Source organism: Leptonotus elevatus, chromosome 5, assembly GCF_054856555.1.
Source record: "Leptonotus elevatus isolate MCC_2025b chromosome 5, RoL_Lele_1.0, whole genome shotgun sequence".
In the NCBI taxonomy this organism is placed as follows: Eukaryota; Metazoa; Chordata; class Actinopteri; order Syngnathiformes; family Syngnathidae; genus Leptonotus; species Leptonotus elevatus.
In genome coordinates, this window is record NC_141243.1 from 13,496,562 (window position 1) to 13,521,551 (window position 24,990).

At 39.9% G+C, this 24,990-nt stretch overlaps 1 protein-coding gene across 2 annotated transcripts in view; it reads left to right on the forward strand.

The window, feature by feature from the left end:
- The window catches only part of pcsk5b (proprotein convertase subtilisin/kexin type 5b), an 85,562-nt gene that overhangs the window by 12,750 nt on the left and 47,822 nt on the right, over positions 1-24,990 (forward strand). For both annotated transcript variants that reach the window (XM_086075972.1, XM_086075973.1), the window contains exons 3-9: positions 5,144-5,299; positions 7,772-7,915; positions 9,292-9,368; positions 12,615-12,703; positions 14,037-14,209; positions 18,225-18,437; positions 20,791-20,891. In XM_086075972.1, the coding sequence (XP_085932098.1) occupies positions 5,144-5,299; positions 7,772-7,915; positions 9,292-9,368; positions 12,615-12,703; positions 14,037-14,209; positions 18,225-18,437; positions 20,791-20,891 (953 nt within the window). The remainder of the gene's footprint in view (positions 1-5,143; positions 5,300-7,771; positions 7,916-9,291; positions 9,369-12,614; positions 12,704-14,036; positions 14,210-18,224; positions 18,438-20,790; positions 20,892-24,990) is intronic.

Consider the following 24,990-nt stretch of genomic DNA (forward strand, 5'->3'; position numbering starts at 1 on the left):
TATCTCTTGGTGGCACTACCCCCTTTTTAAAGTCTGTGCACATTCAGCTTTGTGGAGGGTAAAAAAAAAAAATGCGACTGGTGTTTGTTGCCGGAGGACATTTGCGTCTCGGAGGGTTTGAGTCGACGAGACCAAAAGCCATCTAAGCGCGGTACTACGTGGTCTGCACTTGAATCCCCCCACCTCTACTTTTGTCATAATGCAAGCACTGAATGCAAACTACTTTAATTTCATTTTTAATCAAACTAAATGCGATGATCAAACGTGGAAAGAATGTTCATCAGGAATCTTTGCATACGAATAACAGGCAACCGAAAGGTTGTGAGTAAAATGATAAAAACTCAATCACGAAAACACCAGTGGATCAATTTGTCCTTATTTGCTCTGGTTTGAACTCTTCCCCACTTTCCCCTGTGGTTACTGACCCAGGCGAACCACCTGCAATCGTACAGTCTGTGTGGGAGGAGGTGGAAGTGTATGTGTGTGTGGGGTGTTGTGCGGGGTGGGGGTCTTTGAGACTACACAAACAAGCTCCCAAACAAATTAAAGATGAGAAAATTAGAGTGAATGCGAGCTGGCCAAGCAGAAAGTCATTGCTGGAGTAAAACTAAACAGAATGGAGTGTGCCCAACACCTGTGTCTCACATTCTGGCAAGCCAACAAAGGGGTGATGATACTCTGGTAGAAGCGGAGCACGATATTGTCTTTTTGTATGCATTTGGACATAATTTGACGTATCCACATTGCTATAAGTGACGACTTTTATCGGGGGGAACAAAGCGTGTCATTGGCATCCGATACAGTGGAAGGTTTTTGTCTGCGGTAGATCATCCAGAAAATTGATTCAACTGTGCTGAAATCTTTGTTGAAAAGTGCAAAGCCACTCTTCTGAGCAGCAACAGAATTGAGCTACCTCACAAATTATTTCTTATTGTTTAGAATTTATTTATTTATAATTATCATTAGTATTGGTATGAATTTGCAGTTGGGGGGGGGGGGGGGCAAACTGGTATTAGCTCAGGGGCCACATGAAGGAAAATGTTTTTTCTTCATGTGGGCCAGACCAGTAAAATCATGGTATATAACTTAAAAACAATTGGCATCAGTTATACGGAGATGTGCAGGCCAGCTCTAAATAGCGGGGCTCAACTGTTAATATATTGTTCCAAAAAACAACACATATGCAAATGCAGGCAGCAACACTTGGCCCATATGAGTTCCGGGCGTGTTATATTTACCTGTTTTGCAGAGAGATTGTTCCCAGAATGCATTGTGTGGCGCATTTAATGAAGTTATAGGACGTTAATCCATGTCATATGTATTTGTGTTACCAGTAGCTGAATGCGTGTCATATTCAGCACGTTTATGTTTGTTTTATGTTGGTCTATGTTTTTATTTATTTTTCCAACAAACTGTAACTTAAGGTTGCACTTGTGTGTAAAATAATGACATCCAGGTCAATTCTGTGTACAAGTTGCATTGCTCATCTGAGGGTTGCTTATGAAATTACAAATTTATACGTTTTGATTTTGGTCGTCCGACATTACTCATTTTTTTTACCTTACAAGATCATCTCGTGCGTTTGACACCCCTGTGTTAACCTGTCTGTATGACCCAGCAGTAGAATACAGTGGAAGCACAATTTAACAAACTAATTAGGGGGCCAGGGTCGTCTGTAGGAGTTGATTGTCCGTTACATCGATCAAAGTATATTTTTTTAACCCTTAAGAACACCCAATGCAATATTTGTTTTTAAAGCAATGTCCTGTACAGCACAAAATTATTGTCAATTAAAAGCTCAAAACTGTTTGAAAAGTTTAAGTTTATCCAAACTGACTTTGTTAGTGCTTGGGAGCAAAATAATGATAATGGCATCCATCTGGTCACATTCATGTGCCACAATGTTAGTGTTTCCTTTTTCCAACTCTGTTGCGATTAGATGCCATAGATAAGGGCTTTACAAAAAAAAGCAACTGTGTAGTGTACCAAAAATGTCATGTTCTAGAGCCGTGTAAATAACTAGCACCTGAGTAAAAAAAGATACGACACGCTCCTCATATTTTAGTGGGATACTGAAAAACAATCATAAAAAAAAAGAAAAAGCCACTTAGGGGCAGTCTGCATTCCTGTGAATGCTCCTTTTCACTTCGCTCAAGCGGCAGCATATCTGATGCTCGATCGTACGTCAAATTTTGCCTTGCAACACAAGGCAAAAAATAAAAGGTTTAAGTCAAGAGGCACCACTGTGGAGCATTGCAACATAGGACCAGCCCAACTTTTGCGCCCCACCAATGAACATTGAGTCTTTTCTTTCTTTCTTTCTTTCTTTCTTTCTTTCTTTCTTTCTTTCTTTCTTTCTTTCTTTCTTTCTTTCTTTCTTTCTTTCTTTAATAGAACATTGAGTTCCCAAAGCCAGGTTTACATGGCCACATGAATGGTTTTTTTTTGGGGGGGGGGGGTATGAGTAGACCCAATGCCTGTGAAGACGAAGTCTTCCAATTTTTGTTTGTTTGTTGAAGTGCCCATTTTAGGGTAATTTTGGACTTTTAAAGGGGTCCATGGTCCAACGTTCAACTTTTTGCAGAGATTCTGTCCAGTTGCTACCGAATTTGAGCCATGTAACAAAATTTTCAAATCGAAGCAAAACTATTTGCCGACGGTTGGCCACTAGTGAAAAGCTATATGTTATGCACACTGTGACACATTTTGGTTTAGAATCGTTTTGGCTATTTTCAGAGTTCCCTCTGAAACAAACTCGTCCCCCCCAACCCCCAATTGCTACCCAATTTGAACCATGTATACTAGACATATGGGTGACGCTAAATTGAGAAACACTTGTTTGATGAGTCACCAGGAAACACAAAACTCTAATATCAAAACTCCACAACGTCCGAGACCGCCTAATTGGTTATTGTCCCCATCACAAAGTGCCATGCTTTATTTTACCCGCCATTTGTAATGCCACTAGACAAGTGTACCTGACCTCCGTCATGGTGGAGCAATTGTAGCCTATAAACACAAAGGATTTCTGGCCCCAAAAATCATTTTACTTTTATTTGCATGTATAAAAGTTAATGTTGCTTAGCAAAGTCTCAAGAGGCATTGCGAAATAAGCAAACACTACAGCATTCACACAAATGAAAACTACTGAGAATAGATGTGAGGTGCTGTCGAAGCGGGTTTGTGGCAGTCGTGTTCGTCTTTACTGTGTGCTGATAAAGCAACGACGCCTTCACTGTCCCCCCGGAGTTATGGCACGGATGGAATTTAAATGCTAATGTATGCAAATTGCAATCATACACCAGTGGTTTTAAGTAGACAAGCATATTTTAATGAACACTATTGTGTTTTTCAGGCAGACGCAGAGATATAGCGTAGCGGCATTAGGCTAATAATGACTATCTGAGTCGGTATTCAACTCTTGTTCTCTCCCAGGTGGCCTCGTCTTCATTTTTTCCTACATAGAAGAGACCTGAACGCCTCTGTAGAGAGCTACCCAATTGAGTTATTAAGTCACCCTTATTTATAAAATCAATTCTCTTTCTCCAGCTATTTGTTTTCACTCCATTGGAGTCTTTTCTCTTCTTTTCTTGGACTCCCCAGGGACTCATTCTCCTCAAGCCTCCTCTTCTCCCGGCTTTATCTCGTCTCGCCGCCTCCCAACCCTCCAGAGAAGCTGGCAAATTGTTTCTGCGCATGAAAGCGGATAATCACGCCGCAGTCATTATGTCAGTCTCGCTCTCAAGTCGTATCGACGTGTTGAAAAACGCTCCAGCTTTTTATGCGCGTAGAAATTGTTCGGGAAGAAGAATTACTTGTGCTGCCTGGAAATTATTCTCTTTGTGGTCTAAAGTTCTGCATCACCTTCATCATTAGATGCCGACCGTGGCATAATTCCGGAGAGTGAATAGAGACGGTGAAAAAAGTATAAAAAAAAACCCGTCAAGCTTCTGGGTTTGATGTATTGTCATGTTTTCCTTTAGGAAATAATGGAAATGCAAAAATGTCTGTCATTCAAACTAGACTTAAATAACATTTACTGGACATTTTAGATTTTAATTACCGGTAAACTAATTTTGAAAAAAAAAAAAAGTTGTAATAAAAATGTTTTAAAAGTTCCTCTTTTTAAAAATATTCTCTAAATTTAAAAATATATAAAATTTTAGGCTGGCTGAATTTTAAACCATATGGTGGTCATGCTGTTACGGAAAATTGCCTTTTTTTTCCTGTGACTGTGTAATAATTTCACCCCTGGAATTCATTGAAAACTCAGCCCTAGAAACCTGTTTCATTCGGCAACATGAAATATGGTACAGTATATGGGTCGATTTAGCCTGGCAAGACAAACCCTTTCTACACAATAAAAATGGGTCTGGACAGCCCACCCTCGATAGCGGCTCGGCTAGTTTCAAAACAAATAAACAAATGTGTAAACCAGGGATGGGTAAATGTTGGGCTGTGTGTGACCCCGACTAAATTGTTTGGTCCCTTTATTAATTTTCAATAAGAGAAAAAATATTCTATATACAAAAGGATACGTTTTTATTTGTATTTTTTTTTACAAATCCAGATACTGAAATAACTTTTTTTTTAAATTCTGAAACAAAATCAGTGAATATGTGTGGGCGACGAATTGCGAGTATGTAGGGGTCAACTGTCATTTTCAGTTGTAATGTCACAATTGACCAGTAGATGGCAGACATGTCTTGGTTTCACTTAGACCAGGTCTTATATAAATACTCCTAATCTGCTATATATTACATCAGTCGGCCTCCAAGGTCACAACATTTAATAATAATAGCTGCCAGTAGCGGCCCAGCACATCCCAATGCAATACAATAAGGTTCCCAACGCATAAAGTACCATATGCAAAAATGACGTTGCGCAACAGTTAGCTAATTAATGTATGTGCTGTTATTTCTAAATATTGTGTTTTTTCACTTCTTTTTTTGTGCTGTAAAAACAAGCTAAATAAAACTTCATCCTGAGGCCAGAACATATTCATTGCAATAATTTGGATGAGAAACATTATCTTGGCTGGCAAAGGTTTCGGTTTGCAAACAGTTACAGAACAGATACATTTCTTGAGCTGAGGTTTACAACGTGCTGTTGGATGACTTTGGACTCTAATGGAATGTTTCAGGTGGAGTGGATCCAGCAGCAGGTGGTGAAGAGGAGGATCAAGAGGGATTACAAGCAGGCTCCGCCCCTCTCTCTGTCCAGCCACACCCACAGCAGCCCAACCTTTCCCAACAACATCTTCTACAACGACGCCAAGTGGAGCAGTATGTGGTACATTGTGAGTACGTCAAGCCACCCAAACATTTTTTTCCCTTTGTCAACCGTCAAGCTGGTTTGTAGGTCAAAGTTCAGTTGAGGTCGTTTCTCGGTCTCCGATTAGTGCTGGGTCAGAGGAGCTGAAGGATTTTTTTTTTTTTTTGTGAATGAAAGATAAGTTGGGGCATAGAACAGTCAAACGCCATCCGCTCTAGGATGGTGGTGGACTTCCTCCCTAAAAACAGATATGATAAAACATACAAAAATATTTGAAAAAAACTCAAATATTACAAAAAACACAATCAGATGAAATGTACACAAATATTCTGAAGGAAATAATAAAGAGAACTATGCCGTATTCTTTTCAGTTTTAAACAAGGCAGCTTAGATCGACACAGCAGAGATTTGAGCTGCTTATCGCAAGTTGTTTGCGCACCCCTTCAGATCATTGCTCTTTCTCTGCCGTTAGTATTTCTCAGCTCTGTCAATGGTTGATGTTGTGTAGATAAGTGCTAATACTTTGACCATATACTTTAATATTTTTCTGGCTTTTGAACAGAATTCTCTGAACTGTATTGTGTGTGTGTGTGTGTGTGTGTGTAGGTGTGTGTGTGTGTGTGTGTGTGTGTGTGGTGGTGGTGGTGGGGGGGGGGGGGGCGTTTCATACACATTTTGATGCTTACTTTGAGAAGGGTGGTTCATATGCGCTTTATCAGTTTATTAAAAAAATTATGTGGTACGATTAAAAACTACTGAATACACCTCACACACAAAACCTCAGTGTTCGAAAGTGCTATTTTGTGTGTTCGCTCTCATCTGATTGCTTGACATCTCGGTGTACCGCAGTTTTCTTTTTCTCTGGCTTTTTTAGCCACATGCTGAAAGAAAGAGCGACCTCAACATGAAGTATTCAAACACACATTCAAACTAGAAAATAAAAAATTAATAATCACGATTATTTTCATTGATATTAAAATAACAATTAATAAATACAATTATGAATTGATTTAAAAACATATCTATTCAACTGCCAAAACTACCATCATACCCTGATGCCCATTCATCCCTACACGTTGAACACTTTACTCTTGAAAACTCTATTCTTTTTGACATGTGCAAAAATGGCCGTGTAGTTATCGTGTGAAATTCAAGCCTCTTGCATTTTCCTTCTGTTTTATCCACACCGTTATTTGTTTTATCTTACTTTGCTATTACATTTTTATTTTCACAAGTGTTGAGGCTTATTTGGCTAACCTGGGACCTCAAATATCGTATTATCTGCCATATGTGTATGTGTGTTGGTACGACAAAATTCCTTGAATCCTTAAAATAAATTGAGTAAAATAAGATACCGGTAAGAATATACTAAAATAATTGCAACCCCAACCCCCCCCCCAGCCGATAAATAATATTAACTACCGGTTGTTCTTGCTGTGCACGCATTGGCCTCGTATGCATGAATACACGCATACAATGAGATGAGAAAAGTCAAAGAAGAAAGTTGCGATTGAGCTAAATTAATATAACTCATTTTTCACAGATTAAATACAAATAGGGCTTTTGAGTATTGTTATATTACCCGGCTGTATGTATGTATGTATGTGAATATTTGTTGTTTGCAGGAATATTATTCCCGGAAGTTGATGCTAATTTCCTGTTTGCATGCCAATGTGATTTTACTGGGGGTTCACCGATCACAATTTTCTGGCCGATCACCGATATCTGATCTTTTAAAAAGTCTGACCTGCCGATCTCAATTTTTTTTCATAAGAAAGCATATACCTTCACAGTCCCAATCTTATTTTATTGGAAAACATTAAACAATATCTGTGAAATAATACAAACTGTTGCTTTAACTGCACATGAAGCAGTTCTTTCAAATAAAAATGAAAAGCCTATTAGTCATCTCAGCAAAAGAGGACAGTGGCTGACTTTTTCAGACCTCTGAGGAGGGAGATGAGATCGCTGGAAAAGATTGGTTTGTTATTATTGGTGCACCCCTAGATTTAACATTTACTTAACATAAGCACTGACGATTGATCTTTTTAAAATGACGATTGATCTTTTTAAAATGACGATTGATCTTTTTAAAATGAAGCATGTCTTGTTAAATGTACAATGTGTGTAATTCTTTTTCTTGTGTGTTTATTTTTCATTAACTCCATCTGGCGTATCATGAAAGAGTTTTAGCACACTCAGGGAGGGCAAAATTACATGCTTGTAACGTTTGCTGCAAAAGCAATGTGGTGCAGTCATAGTGCTGTCACAACATCTGTAACCTTCAAACACCCTGTACTGGTCAGCACGTTAATCGTTTATCAATTATAATGTTTTTAAGATCTTGACAAGCCAAAAAATATTAAAATGTCAATTAATTGGCCAGCCCTAATTCAAACCTTGGTCCGCGGCATGTCCCATACACTTATCCTCACTTGCCTGATTATTTCTTCATTTGACCATTGACACAATTTTTTACGTATTTTGGCTGCTACAGCACTGCAATGATGACGTGCACAACTGCCAATCGGACATGAATATCATGGGAGCATGGAAGCGGGGCTACACGGGCAAAGGTGTGGTGGTGACCATCTTGGACGACGGCATCGAGCGCAACCACCCAGACCTTGCTCAGAACTACGTGAGTGTGTATGTATGCCAGTGTGTGTGTGTGTGTGTGTGTGTGTGTGTGTGTGTGTGTGTGTGTGTGTGTGTGTGTGTGTGTGCGCGCGCGTCTTTGTGTGTGTGGACATTTAGTGCAGAAAGTGACCAAGTGAGCTTCGCCCCCTTTGCATCATCCACTTCAGAAGAATAAACACTGCCCTTAAAAGGGGAAATTAGGTCGAATTTTTTTTTTTTAGAGGTATGAGCTCTCATTAGGTCATTCAATTTGTTGTTTTTCTTTTTATCTTTTTTTTTTTTGGTCTTGTCATGTGTCAAAAACTGGCATCGTTGTGTAATGACTATTGCCGTGGGCCCAGGGACACTTCAGAAAAGACAGTTAATGCTGTTTGTTGCTAAATCTATATGATTTAAAACGCTTCCATGCAAAGCAAAAGCCATATCAACAACATATAAACGCCCCTGGCTTCTCTGGGCCCAAGCTCATCTGTGATGGACTAACGCAAAAGTGTGAAAGCGTGCTGGGTTCTGAGTGCACATTTCAAATTATTTTGGGAAATTGTGGACGTTGTGTCCTGTGGGCCAAATAAGAAAAATAGGGATTGCCATCAGCGCAAAGTTCAAAAGCCAGCATCTGTGATAGTATTGTTAATGCCTGTGGCATGGGCAAGAGCTGGTGTGATGCAGCGGAACTCCACTTCACATTCGTGCAGGGTGCAGAGTTCTGACACAAGATTTCATGCTGAAATATAAATTTCCGGGATACAAGTCGGCCACAACGTGCTGCCAAGTGATAGCAATACAGTATATACACTGCACATGTTGTGTTTTACTTGTCTGTGTGCCCATGACATTCACCCCACTTCTATGATACATGACAACTCTTCAGAACAACACTGTGTCTATTGGCGTCCCCAAATCATAGAAATTCATAGTTTGTTGTAAAATTGCTTTATTTTGAATCAGTGACTTCCAGCTTACATTGCGATCTTCATACTTGTGGGTGTGCAGGTATGTGGTGTGTGACTCCTCGTGTGCGTTTGCGGTTACGCTGTACGTGCATGTTGAGGTATGTCGAATACATGCGCATACACACTCACACTGAAAGGCCCGATTAGAAGTTGTTGGCCCGAGGCTGTAGGTGAGACAAAAATGATTCACACTCTTTGTTGAATGTGTTGACGCTAAAGGCTGAGCTTTAGTTTGATGCCGACGTAAACTCTACCTTTTTCTATGACAGCACACGTGCAGATGATTGTTGGTCACAACATCTCTAGTATTTTGTCCTTATTCTCGTTCGCCTTTTCCCAATTCTTCTCCTTCTTCTTCTCCTCCTCCCCATTTTCATTCTTCTTTTCCTCTTCCTCACCCTAACAACAGTGTCTTCTTCTCCAGGACCACCAAGCCAGCTTTGATGTGAACGGTAATGACTTGGATCCCATGCCACGCTATGACGCAACCAACGAGAACAAGTAAGAGTATGAAAAAAAAACTTTGAATCATTGTATGTATTACTCTTAACTGCAGCGATTGCCAGGAGTCCAATCGGTGTGTAACCATATTGAAAAATTAACACCTCCCTCATTTACAGCAAACCAAGCCCTGCCGCAAATAGTGAAATATCCACAGAAATTGATGTCCTCAATGTTTACAAGCACCTAAATAAATACTGTAATTTTTCGAGAAAAACACTTTTTTTTTTGCTCAAAAGTCGTGAGGAACTATTACATGAGAAAATACACAAAATAGAAATTTAGCATATTGTAAAGGTTAACTGGTATCTATAGGTTTAGAAAAGGGTGTACTTTCATTCCAATATATGTAATGTCGAATTTTATAAACTCATATAGCATAACTGGCACTGCTCACCAAGAATCATGACGGCCTCATGAGTGGATTTGTCCCGTAACAGGTGGGAGGGTGTGGGGGTGAACAAGGAAATGGCCGCAAACAAAAACAAACAAGTCTTGCGTGATGTCGTGCATAAAAGTAGGTTACCCGCACGGCTAGAAGTATTTTCTAAATTGAGTCTTTTTCGCCACGTCAACTTTTTTATATTGCTCAGTAATCTTCAGAGACATTCGGCACATATCAGTTTTTTTTCTTCTTCGTTTTTGTGACATCACGCGAGAGGGCTTTGTCCCCCAGCAGGAAACGCTGACAGCCCAGAGGAAGGCTCGAGTGTTGACAGTCGATACTGTTAGCAAGGTAAGAGCACTTACTTCTCTTTACACCAAAAATACACGACTGAACACGAGAAATAAAAATTTGTCAAATTACTACACAAGTACAAAAGTAAATCAGCTTTTGAATGGCGATTTTGGGCGGGTGCGTATAATACGATTGCATATGTTATTCTCGACTAATTACAGTAGTTAAATCTGGGCTTTACACAATTCTTCCGGGCTCGTCAGCTGTGCTGTTTTCACAGTCATGTTTATGGCATCCTCGTCTTCTAAAAGGGTCCCCTTGAGACCCCCTTGAGCTTGAGAATGAGGGGAACAAACAGGTTAAGTAAGTGGATTGTTTCAGCACGGATCTTCTTGGCCAAGAATTGTTTGATAATCGGGACATTGTAAACTGGTGTGTTGTCATGATGAAGAAGCCGCGAGCTGTCTTGCCACAACTTTTCCCTCATCTTTTGTGATCAACAAAGCAACAAACGACATGCTGGGTGATTGATTGCTGGCACACATTGAAGGAAAAAACTCAGTTTGTAGTCTGTTTGAAATTTAGTATTTGATTTGTGACACCAGTCCCAGAACATTAGTGATACACGCAGGTCCACTTTCCTATTTAGGCAGGGCTTTGACAACCTCTTGTGGTATCTTAGGACATTTCAGAAACTGCATGAAAACATGAATAGTGTAGGTGAGTTTTTTTCTGTGAATAACGGGACATGTTTCTGTCTAGATGTAATACCGTAATTGCAGTTAAAAGTGACATTTAACTTAAGGTTTTAAAAGGGTAAGGTTTTAAAACTTGATGTGCCCGGAAATTAGGGTGCCACCTCAAATTTTATATGCGTTTATTTTTTATTTCCTTCGTTGTACGTATTTTCAATTAAAGTGAATTAATTATTTACGTAGTGTATAATGTACCACTTGCGTCATTTTTTTTCATACTCACAATGCATTGTGGTCTATAACAACCGGTTGAGTGACCATCGATGTTCACTACTTTTCAAAGCGCATTGTGGATAATTTTGAGTGCACTACATTTTTTCTTTTTGCCAGTTGGACACCCCTACAAAATGGCGTGACCCCATGCTTGTGCACAATAGTGTGCACATTTGGACACAGCCCATTCTTTACTGTATGTGTGTGTATGTGTAAACGTGTTTTTAAAGAGACATGCGGCGGACAGATGCCACTTTAATTAGCCTGATTTCATTTTATGTCTGTGATATTTAATGTGCCTAGACAAAAAAAACTTTGTCCACGACTTTACTGTAGTTGCCCCAAGTCATTTTTTTTCACCTCTTTTATGGGCTTGAGATATTGTAAGATGACAGAATGACACAGCAAAGCATAAGTGTGAGGTCACCTGGTGTGAGGGGAGCGTGCCTGTTGTTCCACCGACTGCAAATCTATGGCAGCCCCAACTCTATTCTGGCTTCATCACTCGAAACAAGTGAGACGCAGATGTGCGGAAAATGGAAAATACGAGCAAAGTACAAAGAGCGGAACGGCGGCCAGACCGAAGATTTTATGGATTAGTAAAGTGAAATGAAGTGAGGGAAGACGACTGAAGCCAGTTTGGCTCATTAAGCTCCGCCAAGGGGACTGCTAGTGATTTAAAATTGTTACAAAAATGCTCAACTTTCATTCAAAATAGGCTTTATGTTCATTTTTCCCTCCGTGGACACGAGTGAGTCAACGCGTGACTGCCAGCATGATCAAAGCGACCTCTGCTCGGCTAACGTCATCCTTGCTCGGGTGCAACGTCATGTCTTCCATCCCAGATGCTCAAATGGGAAAAATCAGTGCCAACATGTGGGAAACCTTAAATATTTAGGCCACACATGCATAAAGCAATACCTCAAAGGTGGAACACAATGTGTTTCAGGATGCTGGTTCACCATTGACGTCATTTATGCAAGTTGTATCATGAGTCTCAAGCACCCAACTTATCAGTTCTTTGAATTATGAGTTGCACTTGTTTGATTATTGGCTTTGTGTGTGTGTGTGTGTGGGTGGTTACGTGCACATCTCTGTGTGTGTGTGTGTCCTCTCTCTTTCTCTCCCCCTCTCTCTCTCTCTCTCTCTCTCTTTGTTTGAGTGTGTGTAAATGGACTACGTGTACAGCATGTTTCTACCTTTAAAGGTACTCAGAGCACTTTAACTCTATCATCATTCACCTAATGATGACACACTCAGCATCAAGAGCACCTCAGGAATCAGCATCTTGCTCAAGAACACTTCAACATGGTCACAGTCACTCTGGATTGAACGTATACAATTTGGGTTGGGAGATGAGCACTCTGACATTTGAACCATGCTGCTGTGTGTGTCTGTTTGTATCTGGAAGTACCGTTTTTTTTTAAAGGTTTTTGACGATTGTCACTGCTGCAATGACTGGTGGAATGTTATTCTGTTGTATGTGTGTGTTGACATGTTAGCGTGTATGTGTATCTACTCGTGCATTTGACACAGCTGCCCTGGTGAGACATGCCGTGTGTTAGTCGGTCTAATAACTTGCATGTGGTCTCTTCCCAGACACGGGACGCGGTGTGCAGGAGAAGTGGCTGCGTCCGCAAACAACTCGCACTGTATTGTGGGAATTGCCTACAACGCCAGGATAGGAGGTGGGCTTATCTGTGTTTTCGTCTATTTATATCTTCTATTTGGTTCATTAAGCAGAGGTATGTCAGCAATTTACATTCAGATAGGTATGATATTTTCCATTTTATATCACGGTTGTAGTTAGCAAAATAAGTATTTTTATAACAATGCCTCAGTTGGGTTAAGCGAGTCGAATATCTATTTATCTGTCTGTCTGTCCTCCCCCCCACCCCCTGCGAAAATCTGAAATTTGTGCTAAAACAGAAACAAGCAGCATAATAGTCACAATCATTTGTATGTGTTTTGTGAAATAAAAATGAACGTGTAGCTAACCTGGCTAATGGTGAATTAAGTTGTATTGTAAACATCCATAACAAAAATGTAGTCATTCAAAATAATGCAGCAAAAAAATCTGCAATCCTCCTGGTTCCTCTTTACTTTAATCTAAAAACGTATTTGGGAGGCTCATTTAGAGGCACTCACATGGTATAATGTGAAATAAATGAAAATTGCCCTCTTTGTTATTAGATTAAACATTTTGCTTGTTTTGCTCTGCTGACCATGTTAAAAACCTTTACCCATAAACAAAAATTAAAATGTATTTTTATTTATGATATGTTATAGCAAGTTAGATTAGCTATTATAACAATTTACCTACAGTAAGTAGTGCAGTTTTTGGCGCAAGGAATCTGTCTTTAATTTTTTTTAGTGCTATCAACAGTGTCAACAACAGAAAGCAACAAAGTGGCACTAAAAAATGACATCGGAAGGTTATCAGTAGCACTGTAGTGTGATCCTTTATGTCAGCATCAGCTGTTTTAACATTGTCACGATCACATAGTTCTTAGTGGTCTCCGTATTTTGTCTTTTTACTTAAACGCATGGCGGACAGGAAACTTAATGTTGTGATGCTGATGTAGTTGACCTGCTTTTGTGAGTTGTTTGGTGAGGGATGACATTAGATATTGATTTGTTGCATCTCTTGTTGTTGAAATGCAAAATGTTGACTATTTCATAAGTTTTAGCCAAGAAAGTCAATAAGTCTTGACTCGAGCTCGGTAGTAATACGCTACATTTGCTTAGTTACAGTTATTCAAGTAATTTTTTGGACAAAATGTACTTGTAGAGTAGTTTTAATGCAATATTGTATACTGTAGTTTTTACCTTGCATATTTGTTAAGAAGAAACAGTGCTTTTACTCTGCTCTATTGAGTGAGATTCTGCTTGCTAATTAAAAACATCACACAATGGGAGAAGAAGATAAATGGGAAAATTGGAAGACCTAATACAAACTAAAATGTTATGTTTCATTAGTAACCTATTTCATCCCTCGCGGTGTGTTTGTTTGTGCACCAGGTGTGCGCATGCTGGACGGGGATGTGACGGACATGGTGGAGGCCAAGTCTCTGAGCTTGCAGCCGCAGCATATTGACATATACAGTGCCAGCTGGGGACCCGATGATGACGGCAAGACAGTGGACGGACCCGCAGCTCTGGCCAGGCAGGCTTTTGAGAACGGTATCCGCATGGTGAGGAACTGGTTTTCCCAGACCAAATCATGAAAAATATGATACAAAAAGATGACTGCTACACTGGTACTACAAAAAATGCACACAAAAAAGACTTGCTGTATATTAGAGAATGTAAAGAAAAAAAACTGTTATAATATTATAGCTTTACATATCTTTATCTACGCTGATGATTTTGGTTTAGTGTTAAATGAATGATGTCCTTATTTGGCCCTTCAAAGTTTGGACACCCCTGGTTTAAATCGAGACGCTAACCAGTTATTTTTGGATGAATCCATCAATTTAAGCATATCTGACGGAAACGATTGCCTCATGTATCACCGGCCCAACTGCTGATTACGTTTTTATCAACAATCACCAAAACAAATTTAAACCCAGATTTGGCAGGTTGGTAGGCATTCATTTATAATCCTGGGTACAGTCCTTCATTTTGACACTTGTACTGAGAAGTCCGGACAAAAAAACTAAATCTTAAATTAAAAACTTAGGGTTCTATGAGAGGAAAAACTTAAGCCAAAGAAAAAGCCACTTGTAGAGCTCAGAGGAAAGGATATGGAGGTCCAGGAGTATTTACGTCCATCTTTAGAATCGTATTTGTCCTGAAAATTTTGAATATTACGAGCTAAGGAGCATTCCAGCAGCTTTTAAGTCACACAGTCTTCTAGTCGAGATTTAGGCGAACAAGTCAAATGTCACACATTGACAAAGTTGGCTAGTGGAAGCTTGAGCTTGGAAGAATGTGTCAAAGGTCATTGTCGGATGTCTTAGACCTTCATGTCTTGCCATTCTCTTGACTCTAAACGGAAATGGCTTTTTGAGCCTAGCATGGAGTTCTGCAACAATGCAAAAGGACATTTTACTGGACAAAGCTGTTGTGTCGTTTGAGACATGCCTGACAAGGGTCGCAGCCTTTGGACTTTGCAGCTGCACGTGTGACTCAAACAGGAGTTTCAGTTCTCTGCTTGCTAAAGCCATAAAAGGCAGAAACTTCTCTCCTTGTTTTTAAGCTCGTACAGCTACAATGTTGACAAACAGGAAAAGGGTGGAAAACCTCACAAATGCTAGATGTAAAAGGCAAAATAATACAAAACCACAAAATCCCCCCCCCCTCCCCCAAAAGGAATAAATAAATAAATGTATTAATTAAACTGATTCAACTAACGGTACATTACTTTCATTTTACTTTACAGTCTGTAATGTACAGTAAAAAGCTCAATTACCACAAAAAAAAAAGCTACAGACTCACATTAGCCCCTTTCCGTACAAACTATCTAAAAATTAGCTCAGTTGCAGACAAAGTCAACGAGGCAATTTTCCAATCTTTGTTGGTAATACCAGCGCCGCAACAGGTGCAGGGTGGCGTCTGTGTCTAAGGGAATGCCTGGTGAGAAGTGTAAAATTTGACGCTGGCTTCTCCTGCCCTACTGTTGTGAAAGTCATTGCCTTTGATGTTGCCATGCATCCAAATAGTTGATTGCGGGATTTACTTTGTGAAAACATGCACAGTTGGGGCAATTTCCGAGCTTGGCAAGCCACATGTACTTTCTTAATAATCTCTGAAAAATCTGTAAAATAGTGCGGTACAACTCAAGATATAAACCCTGTAATATAGGAATTTTGGACCCAAATACAAATCCACAATGTAGTGACTCCGCAATAAGTGAACTGTGAAGTAGCGAGGGACCACTGTATTTCAAAAGACGTGTGTCAAGACACCTATGCAAGGAGCCATAGCTATACGGTTGGCCATATTTGTTCTCCAACTATGGCAACTATACTGGGTCAAAATGCCCACAAGTCGCTTTTCTGATGTCACAAATGCGTTTTGATGAGACTTCAGTTGCTGGTACAGTGATGCATCTGGTTTCCAGGCTAGCGATTTCCTACCTTGGCTGTACAGGAAAAGTGTATAAATGCTTGATCTTCTTTTAAGACTCTTGAATAAAAGTTGAAAAGAGAATTTCAAATGAAACATGGAGACTATCTTGAATATTATTTGCATCATAAATAATGCAAAATAGATGCAAAAGCTTGTCGTTAAGATTCATGTATTATTCACAGGGAAATTAAGGAAAAATGTTGAAAATTGCCTACAGTGTTAACACAAGTGGGGGGAAAAAAATCATTAGCTAAGTATTTCTATTTCCAAATCCTGCAAACAAACCTTAAAGGGGACATATTAGTTCTGTGCTTGGGAGTTTGAATTTGCGCTCTGGGCTTCTTGTGTGGAGTTTGCGTGTTCTCCCCGTGCTTGCGTGGGTTTTCTCCATCTTTTTTTCTTTTCTGCTATCCTTCCACATGCCAACAACATGCACTCTGTTAGGTTCGTTTAAGACTTTTATTTGTCCTTGGGTGTGAATGCTCATTTGTCTAAACCAGTATGTTCTCTAAAATTGGTTAGCTACGCATCCAGGGTCTAGAAGATGCATGGATACAGGTGCCTCTCTGAATATTGTAGAAGTAGGTTTATTTTGTGAGTTAGATATAAAGTATATTCAATTGAAACTCAAATGATACAAACTCATTGAAACAATTCCTACCTAATTTCTGTTGTAAAAATCATCTTGATAGTTTTTTGTGTGTAATAGTCTTAATTTATTGAGATGCTGAATTTTGCATTTTCACTAAGCATAACAGTGATTTCTGGACTATAAGCCGCTACTTTTTTCACTTGCATTCGACCCTGCGGCTAATACAAAGGTGCGGCTTATCCATCAGATCACAAGGGGGCGCAGTATAAAGGAAGCGCAAGAGTGGCAGGCAGAGCAAAACAAACCAAGCAAGCCCAATTACAGTAAGAGAGACAGAACGAGAGCGAGACAATTTGCATCATTATGGAAAAGAAAGTAGCGGGAACCCAGTGCGGTAACATTAAAACACCTGTGGGTTACAGTCGGGTGCGGCTTATATGTGTAACAAACTCGAGTATTGCTCAAATTTAGCCAGCCAGCGTGGCTAATAGTCAGGTGCGCCTTATAGTCCAGAAATTACTGTATGTTTCTTGAACAATCTTTCAGATTTGCAAAATGTTGTTGTTTTTTATGTTAGGCATCTTTGTTTTAAAATTCTAACAAAAAGTTCAGGGAACTTGTATGTAATTTAAACAATTAAATGGCTCCTGTCCCTATAGTTTTTTTTTTCCCGTCAATTAAGTTTTCCAAAATTTCCAAATATCTGAAATGCAAAATTTTCACTTAGTTAATTTCAAACAAAAACAGAAGGAGAGTTTCCATGGTCAGCAGCATATTTTATAAAGTTAAATGAACATTTAAATAACAGTTGTAAATTGATCTATTATCGGCCTTCACATCTAATTTTTTTTAAAAGGCTGATGCCGATATTTTTCAAAATGCTGATGATCGGTCTGGCTAATAATCGGTCTATCCCTAAAAGATACACTATGCTGTAAAAATAAAATGTTATTCAATTACTATTGCCAGGTATTTATTCTTTACTTCCCACCACTGCTACTCAGTCACTCTTTTTGTCTCGTAAGAACTTTATTTGAGCAGCATTTCTTCTGGAGGTGACTCAATAAAATGTTTTGTTGAGTCTTACGGCTGAGTTATTTGTTAAAGCTACAGTAAATCTTGCCAGTGGCAGTTGCGGACCGCATGAAAAATGCATCCCGCTGACAACAACAAAGCAAAGCAAATTAAAACCCCACTACATTATGCCCCCCCATCCAAATCCCTCCGGAGAGCTCGTCTGATCTTTCACTTTCAAGACACTTTGCAAGATACCGATACCCCAAACTGCTCCCCGAGCGCTTAAGTGTTCCCCTGCACCAGTGTGTGCCAATAACTGTGTGTTTGCCGTGTCCACTACTTTGATGGATGAAATGCACAGGTCAAATTTCACGTACATGTGTGTACATGACAAATAAAGATAATTATTCTCCTTGATCACTGTGATCCATAGAGCCTGTAACTCTGAGCAACTCTAAACTAAAAAGCTTACAATGAGTAAGGTAAGCAAGCATGCTGTGTTTTTTTTTCTTTCTTCCCCTTTGCAGGGGCGGAAGGGCCTGGGCTCTATCTTCGTGTGGGCCTCAGGCAACGGCGGCCGAAGCCGTGACCACTGTTCGTGCGATGGCTACACCAACTCCATCTACACCATCTCCATCTCGAGCACGGCGGAGAGCGGACGCAAGCCCTGGTACCTGGAGGAGTGCTCATCCACGCTCACCACCACCTATAGCAGCGGCGAGAACTACGACCGGAAGATTGTAAGCTGGAACATTGGAATGGTTGGGTAATGAGGGAATTTGAAGTCCATCTAGTCGGATCCGAGTGCACACCAAATCAATCAGTCTCACTACAAGGTGGTCTAGGTATAGTTACAAATGAATGCGAGGGGCTAAAGTCCCTTAAAAGTTTATCAAATATCCTTGACAGCTGGCATTTGTCCGCTTGTTCTCTGGGGTCTCTACAAACAGCACTGACACAGAAACTTAAGTGGTATCAGGACCTCTCTCTTGAGCGGTGTCAGGGCCACTTATTTTTTATCCTAAAATGTATCGTGTCAAAGATTTGGAGGTATGGAAGCCGCAACTTTATGGGAATCGGGCCCTGACTTATGAGGTTTAGGGTGTCCTAACTTTGGAGGACAAATCAGGACCCTAAGACTAACTGCGACCTAACTTAGGAGGCATCGGAAGCCTTAACTTAGTAGTTAGCAGGGGCCCTAACTTACGAGGCGGTATTGGGGGTATTAACTTGGGCGGATGTAGAGTATGCCTTTGAAGGTGTTTGATAACAAACTTAGGAAGTGTCGGGCCCTATCTTGGGAGTTACCAGGACTATAATTTAGTAGGTATCTTGTAGTCCGCTTTGTTTTCCTTGGTGTCGCTGTTCTTTGCTTAAAGGTATGGAATGATGGGTTGAAGTTGACGTTTGACCTTTTTTACTGCTTTTTTTGTCTTTTTTTATGAAATACGTGGTATGTTGGCTTGACACACACATTTTGGTCTGGTGTGAAGATCTTGCCGCCTTCTGTGTGGTTAAAGAATGTAAATATTGAAACTGCACTGACACAAATTCAACTTGGCAATATTGCACCAGGAATCACAATGAATTCATGCTGCCTGTCAAAATTGCATTTCTGTATTAAAAATAATGGGAGTTTGAAGTGGACCCATGGCTTTTTGACCAGAAAAAAATGGATCTTCTTTTCAAATGAGCAAAACTATTGGACTCATTTTCACCTTTAAGTGGATTGAATTTATTTGGTTTCAAAAGGACTGTATGTTGAAACTTTTTTTAATTGTAGCTCAAAGCTTTGGACTGAAAAGCTTTGGACCAAAAGTTATTTTGTACCTCACTCGGCTTGAACCACTTCTACCGCATCGTAACCGCGGTCCACTGGGATGAAAAGTGCCAGTTAGCCAATGTTAGCTACCTTGTCTGGCACCGTCCTGCTACATTCCTCGCATCGGCGCTACCAGTGGACACACACAGTAACCCGGTTGCTTTGTACAAATGAGCCATTTTTGCGCGTCACTCTAATCGACTTGAACACATTCTGTGCTGCAGCACATTTTTAGTGCTTGTGTGTTTGTGTTGGGATAATCCCTCCAACTTTTCAGTCCAGCAAAGGTCCTTTGATGAGGGCTCAGACGAGGAGCTGGCCAAACTTTCTCTTGGCTCGCAGACTGCCACGCTCTAGAAGTCCATATGATTTGGACAAAGCTTGCCATGATCCAACTACAATGAACCCTCCCTTTTCACTGAGGTTAAGGACCAAGACCTGCCGTGAATCGTAACATCCTCAAGCAGTATTGCAAGCAGTGCAGCCAAGAGAAAAGCTACAAAATGAAGAGAATAGCTTGGTAGCTGTACAGGGTGACCCTAAATGACAAGTGCCTGTCATTTCTACACCTGATTACTGAATTGCTTTATTTGTTACACAAATTACTTTGAGCCTTTCCAAATCTGTGGACAAAACATGTGAAAATGTCGCATATATATGTGGACCTCAAAAACGTGACATTTTTTAGACACACCTCTCCCTATACTTTTTGTCTTGGTCCAGGCTTGTATTGGAAGTTGGCTGTCTTGGGTACCTGTCCCCACTTGCGTCGTCAACAAGCACAGATTTTTGCCTATCTGTGCAAAGTCCAATGACTTAAGATGTAGAGAAAAGCTTAACTCATGTTTGGTCTGGCCGCAGCATTAAATAGGATGGTTTGATGTCAAAGACAGTTGTTGAAGTGATCTCAACTAGATGACAAGCTTTATATGTTGGGATGGAGCGAAGTTCAGCCTCGGGACCAGAAAAAGTTAAGAAATGGTCTTCGCCAAATTACACAGAGTAATGTATGCTAAGTTTGAAATAACATTAAACTGTTTTTGGATCATTTGTTTGTGTTATATTATAAATACGGTAACAGAAGCTATTCTAAACATTTAGTGGGGTGGGGCAAGGTCATTTACTCACGGTTCTCAGCTATTTGTGGCTTGATCCCTATGTACTAAATTCTTTAAAATACTTTTGCGTAGAAAATCACTGACTCTGAGTCATTTGGTCAAAGATAGAATTTGAGGGGCCAAGTAAATCACTTTCTCTCCCTCACCATGCAGATCACTACAGACCTGAGGCACCGCTGCACGGACAGTCACACCGGGACGTCGGCTTCAGCTCCAATGGCCGCCGCCATCATCGCTCTGGCCCTCGAAGCAAAGTAAGATCCACTTAACTGCATCCCTTCCCCATCATTCCTTTTGCGGAACACACGTCGGGAAGTCTTGCATGGGCTTGTAATGGCATGCATTTGAGTGGAACAACAAGCCATTTGAACCATGCCTGGTCCAAATAACGCCTAAAGTCCGGTACATTTGGCACACACTTGCACAATTCAACTGATTTCAATTGTTTTCAAAAGTTGTCACAAAGTGGATGTTAGGCTGCATTTTATATTCCACAGTTTCCCTCATTCTTGCCTTAAATAAAATTTCTCCTTACCATGACAAACAGCTAATATGTCAAAGTAAATACAAGAAACTCTCATTCTCCATTATTGTTGTTTGTTAGCGTAAGGTAATGTCAGTGTCCCCTGGAGTTGATTCTTAGCAGTATTATATGCCATCGTCTTCGACACCAACTCTGGTCCTTGAGGGTCCCTGTCCTGCATGTTTTAGATGTTTCCCTCCTCCAACACACCTGATTAAAATGGTCAGGATTGTTATCGTATCAGGCTTCTGCGGATCTTGCTGATGATCTGATCATTGTAATCAGGTTTGTTGGAGGAGGGAAACATCGACGCCATGCAGGATAGGGGCCCTTGGGGACTGGAGTTGCTGACCCCTGGTCCACGCTATGCTGACACAATGCTCAGTCTCCTCTTAGATGAAATTGTCCTTAGTGTCGAGATTTCAGGAGACTTTCATTTTACTCTACTGTATTGTTGCTGTTTGTTAGTGTTTCCTATTCGGATTTACAGTATGCGGATGTGCTTTTCGCAAATTATGAATTAAGAAAGCAGAGCATGGATGACCAAGGCGACTTTTGCCCTTCGTCACGTGCTTGGCTGCTCAATTAGCAGAGGTCTTTTCGTTTAACCCGGATAATCCGCTTTTAATCTCCAGCGGTAGAAAATATTCCGGCTTTTCCTGGTATGGCCGGGCACGTAAGCCTGTTTCCTGAACAAGATTATTTACACGCCGACTCTGCTCACCTGCCTTTCTGCTTCCTCCCCTTGTCTTTTCTCCTTTGTCTTTTCTTTAAATCCACGTGGATAAACTTGCATGCACATCCATGCAAGGAAGCATCAATCCCCTTTGACACATTCTCTGATGGTATCAGTTGGCATTTGATGAACCAATGTCAGCGCCAAAAATTGGCTGTTGTGTGGTTTCCTCATAGTGTGAAAGAGCTTTTCAATGTTTTGGTAAAACAGGAAAGGCCTCGGGCATAGGTGTAGAGATGAGCTGTTTAGAAGGTCATAGTGACCTCAGAAAAACTTGTTATTAAACACTAATGGTAGACACGTAGATCAAACTTGTCAGCCTGGTTTTGACGGTTGTCTTGCAATTTCCGTTAGACGACATACAGTCCTTAATTTATGTATTTGGGAAAACACATGCATATTATGTCCCTGTCAAGTTGAGTTAGCATCAGAGGAAGGCGGTAAAAGAAAAATTAAACGGTGAGGAGGACTACAATGAAGGAAAGAGACAAAACCATACGGGAAGGCGACACACACTAGGTAAAACACAGTGGAATGACAAACTGGAGTTTTCAGGAAATTTGTCCACACATCACGTTGCCATACCGACCAAACTTAACATCAGCTAAAATTATAATAGATACAAATTTTTAAATATTTAGGTCAATAATCAATATTTAAGCAATTATTTGATACAGTAAAATGTTCATTAGATACATGTATTTATATTTAATGTAAAATTGTTTAAATTAATGATCAAATAATATCCTAATTGTTATTGTATTTTTGTATTTTAATTAATTTAAATTATAATTATTGAAACAAGTAGATAATTTTTTTTTTTTAATAGTTCACTTTACTATCGATAATTTACTGGTTTTCATAAAGTACAATAAATTAATAATTTAATAACAAAGGGAAACAAATCTAAATAAGGTCATGAATACATTTTAATTAACCAATTTTAGACCAAACATGACAAAATGAATGATGGTGTGCCCGCGGTCTCTCCCTTTCCCACCTCTGTAATATGCTATGATATCTGTAGTTAATAAAGGTGTGATGCGGCAACAGTTTGACCGGAACAGATTATTTGTTGCACCACTAATCTGCATCGCTAGAATATTGAGCATATTTGGCACCCCGGCCCCCGCGTTATAGCGCATCATATTTTTTCTAGTTTAATTACCCGTCACCAGAGCTCTGAGGAAGTCGCATTAAAACCTTCAGATTTGCTGCAGCTGCCGCCGCCAGTGGTTTTGTGTAAGTTAGTGCGCTTGGTTCGTTAATTAGTATTGGGTTGTTTATGAGAGGAAGGATGTTGTGACCTAGATAACGATGCCATTCCACTCTTAATTAATGACCATAAAACATTTATGGGGCCACAATTACTCATTGCCAGCTACTACACGCCCACCACCCCATTAATATTGATCTTTTGTGCTCAAATTCATTTGGCCTTCATGGCATATATTTGCGTTTAGTTATTTAGTTACTTAAAATATTTAAAAACAAATACCGATATATGAAATGTACATCAATTCCAATATCTTCAAAAATGTAAACTGTTCCATGATGTGTGTCTTTGGGGCATGGCTGAATGATTGATGCCAGGTGCTGGAGTCAGGTTGCGTTAATTGTGACCCACTTTAGCTCCATGCGCAGTGGTCTTACTTTTTATTTTTAGGTGTTTGGTTGTCTCATTCAATAAACAGCGGAAAGTGCATCAGCTACTAAGGCTGTCCTTGCCCATATATGAGGGCATTTCAGTAGGCTAATTTGTGAGGGTGCGTAAGAACGCTGATGGTAGATTCCAAAGCAAACAAACCCAAAGCAGATTTTATTTAAACAAAAAGTGCATGCATGTGTGAGGGAAAATGCAAAAAAAGCTCAACTCGCATTTTGTCTGACGGCAGCAGTACTTACTATTTGACATTGACAGTTGCTTGAAAATCTTTACCCAGGCACTCTGCCACTACATGGGCAGAGAACCAATGTTTTGTGGTGGGCTCCTGTAAATGAACTTTAAGACACATTGTTATCATTAGGCAGCTGACAAGATTTCTATACAGGTCAGGATACTAAATTATCACTTTTACATAATGTGGTCAATTTAAAGCTGGTAAAAAATAGTTTGAAAGAAATTCTTGCCTTAAATGTCGTACACATTTTGGAAGTAGAACTGTCATGGGCATCAAAGGATTAACTCCAATAAAGGCCACTAAAAATGACCTGAAACTGACAAGACTGCACTTTGCCAAGAATGCATACTGACAAGCCACAAAAGCTTCTGTGAGAATACACTCACTGGAAACGTGAAGACTATGAAACATGCAAGAGGATCCATTGTGTTGTGAAACTTCCAGCCAGGATTGCTTTGCTCTCATTCGAGCACTGGGTGTCTTGAATCTGCCAGGATAAAAAAAAGAAGAAGAAAACTAAAGGCAAATCAAGCAGTTAGAGAAATCCTTTTATTATGCCAATTGCATTAAAAAGTTGAGCACGAAAGTTCAGGGTCCAATCGATTTTGATCTGCCCACTTTCAGAAGTGTTAAAAAAAAAAATCTATTGGACCATGAAAACAAAGCAATAATTTTTTTCATTGGGTAGTTTACAGGAAATTACTTTTGTCACATTATATACACGTTATTTATTTTTTTGTTGACAGCAGGGATACCAACAATTTTGCCGACCTGGGTACTACGGACTGCAGGAAGACTGGTGGTGTCCAAGTAGTTTGGTCCACAGTCTTTTCATGATACCTGGAGGTGATAACCGGTTATCATGTTTATGACTGAACACTTGATGTGATATTTTGCACCATTTTTCTTTAATTTTCTCAAGTTTCTTCTTCTACCTCTTCCATTCTAATTCTTTTTTTGTCATTTTTTTAACAGAACGTTTTTCACTACCCTTTGTAAATTGTCTACTTTGTAATCCTGCCCAAGTGTTGCATTATGAGGCCCAGTGTCCTCAGGTGCCGGCCCTTTTCTTTCGACTGTCACGCAATAATGCTTTATCCTCACGAAACACAATGGTTGGCTGACAATTGCATTCAGGGCAAGTGAAGCCGGCGTTCTCGGATGGCGTGGAAGCATCTGGCAGACATACGGAC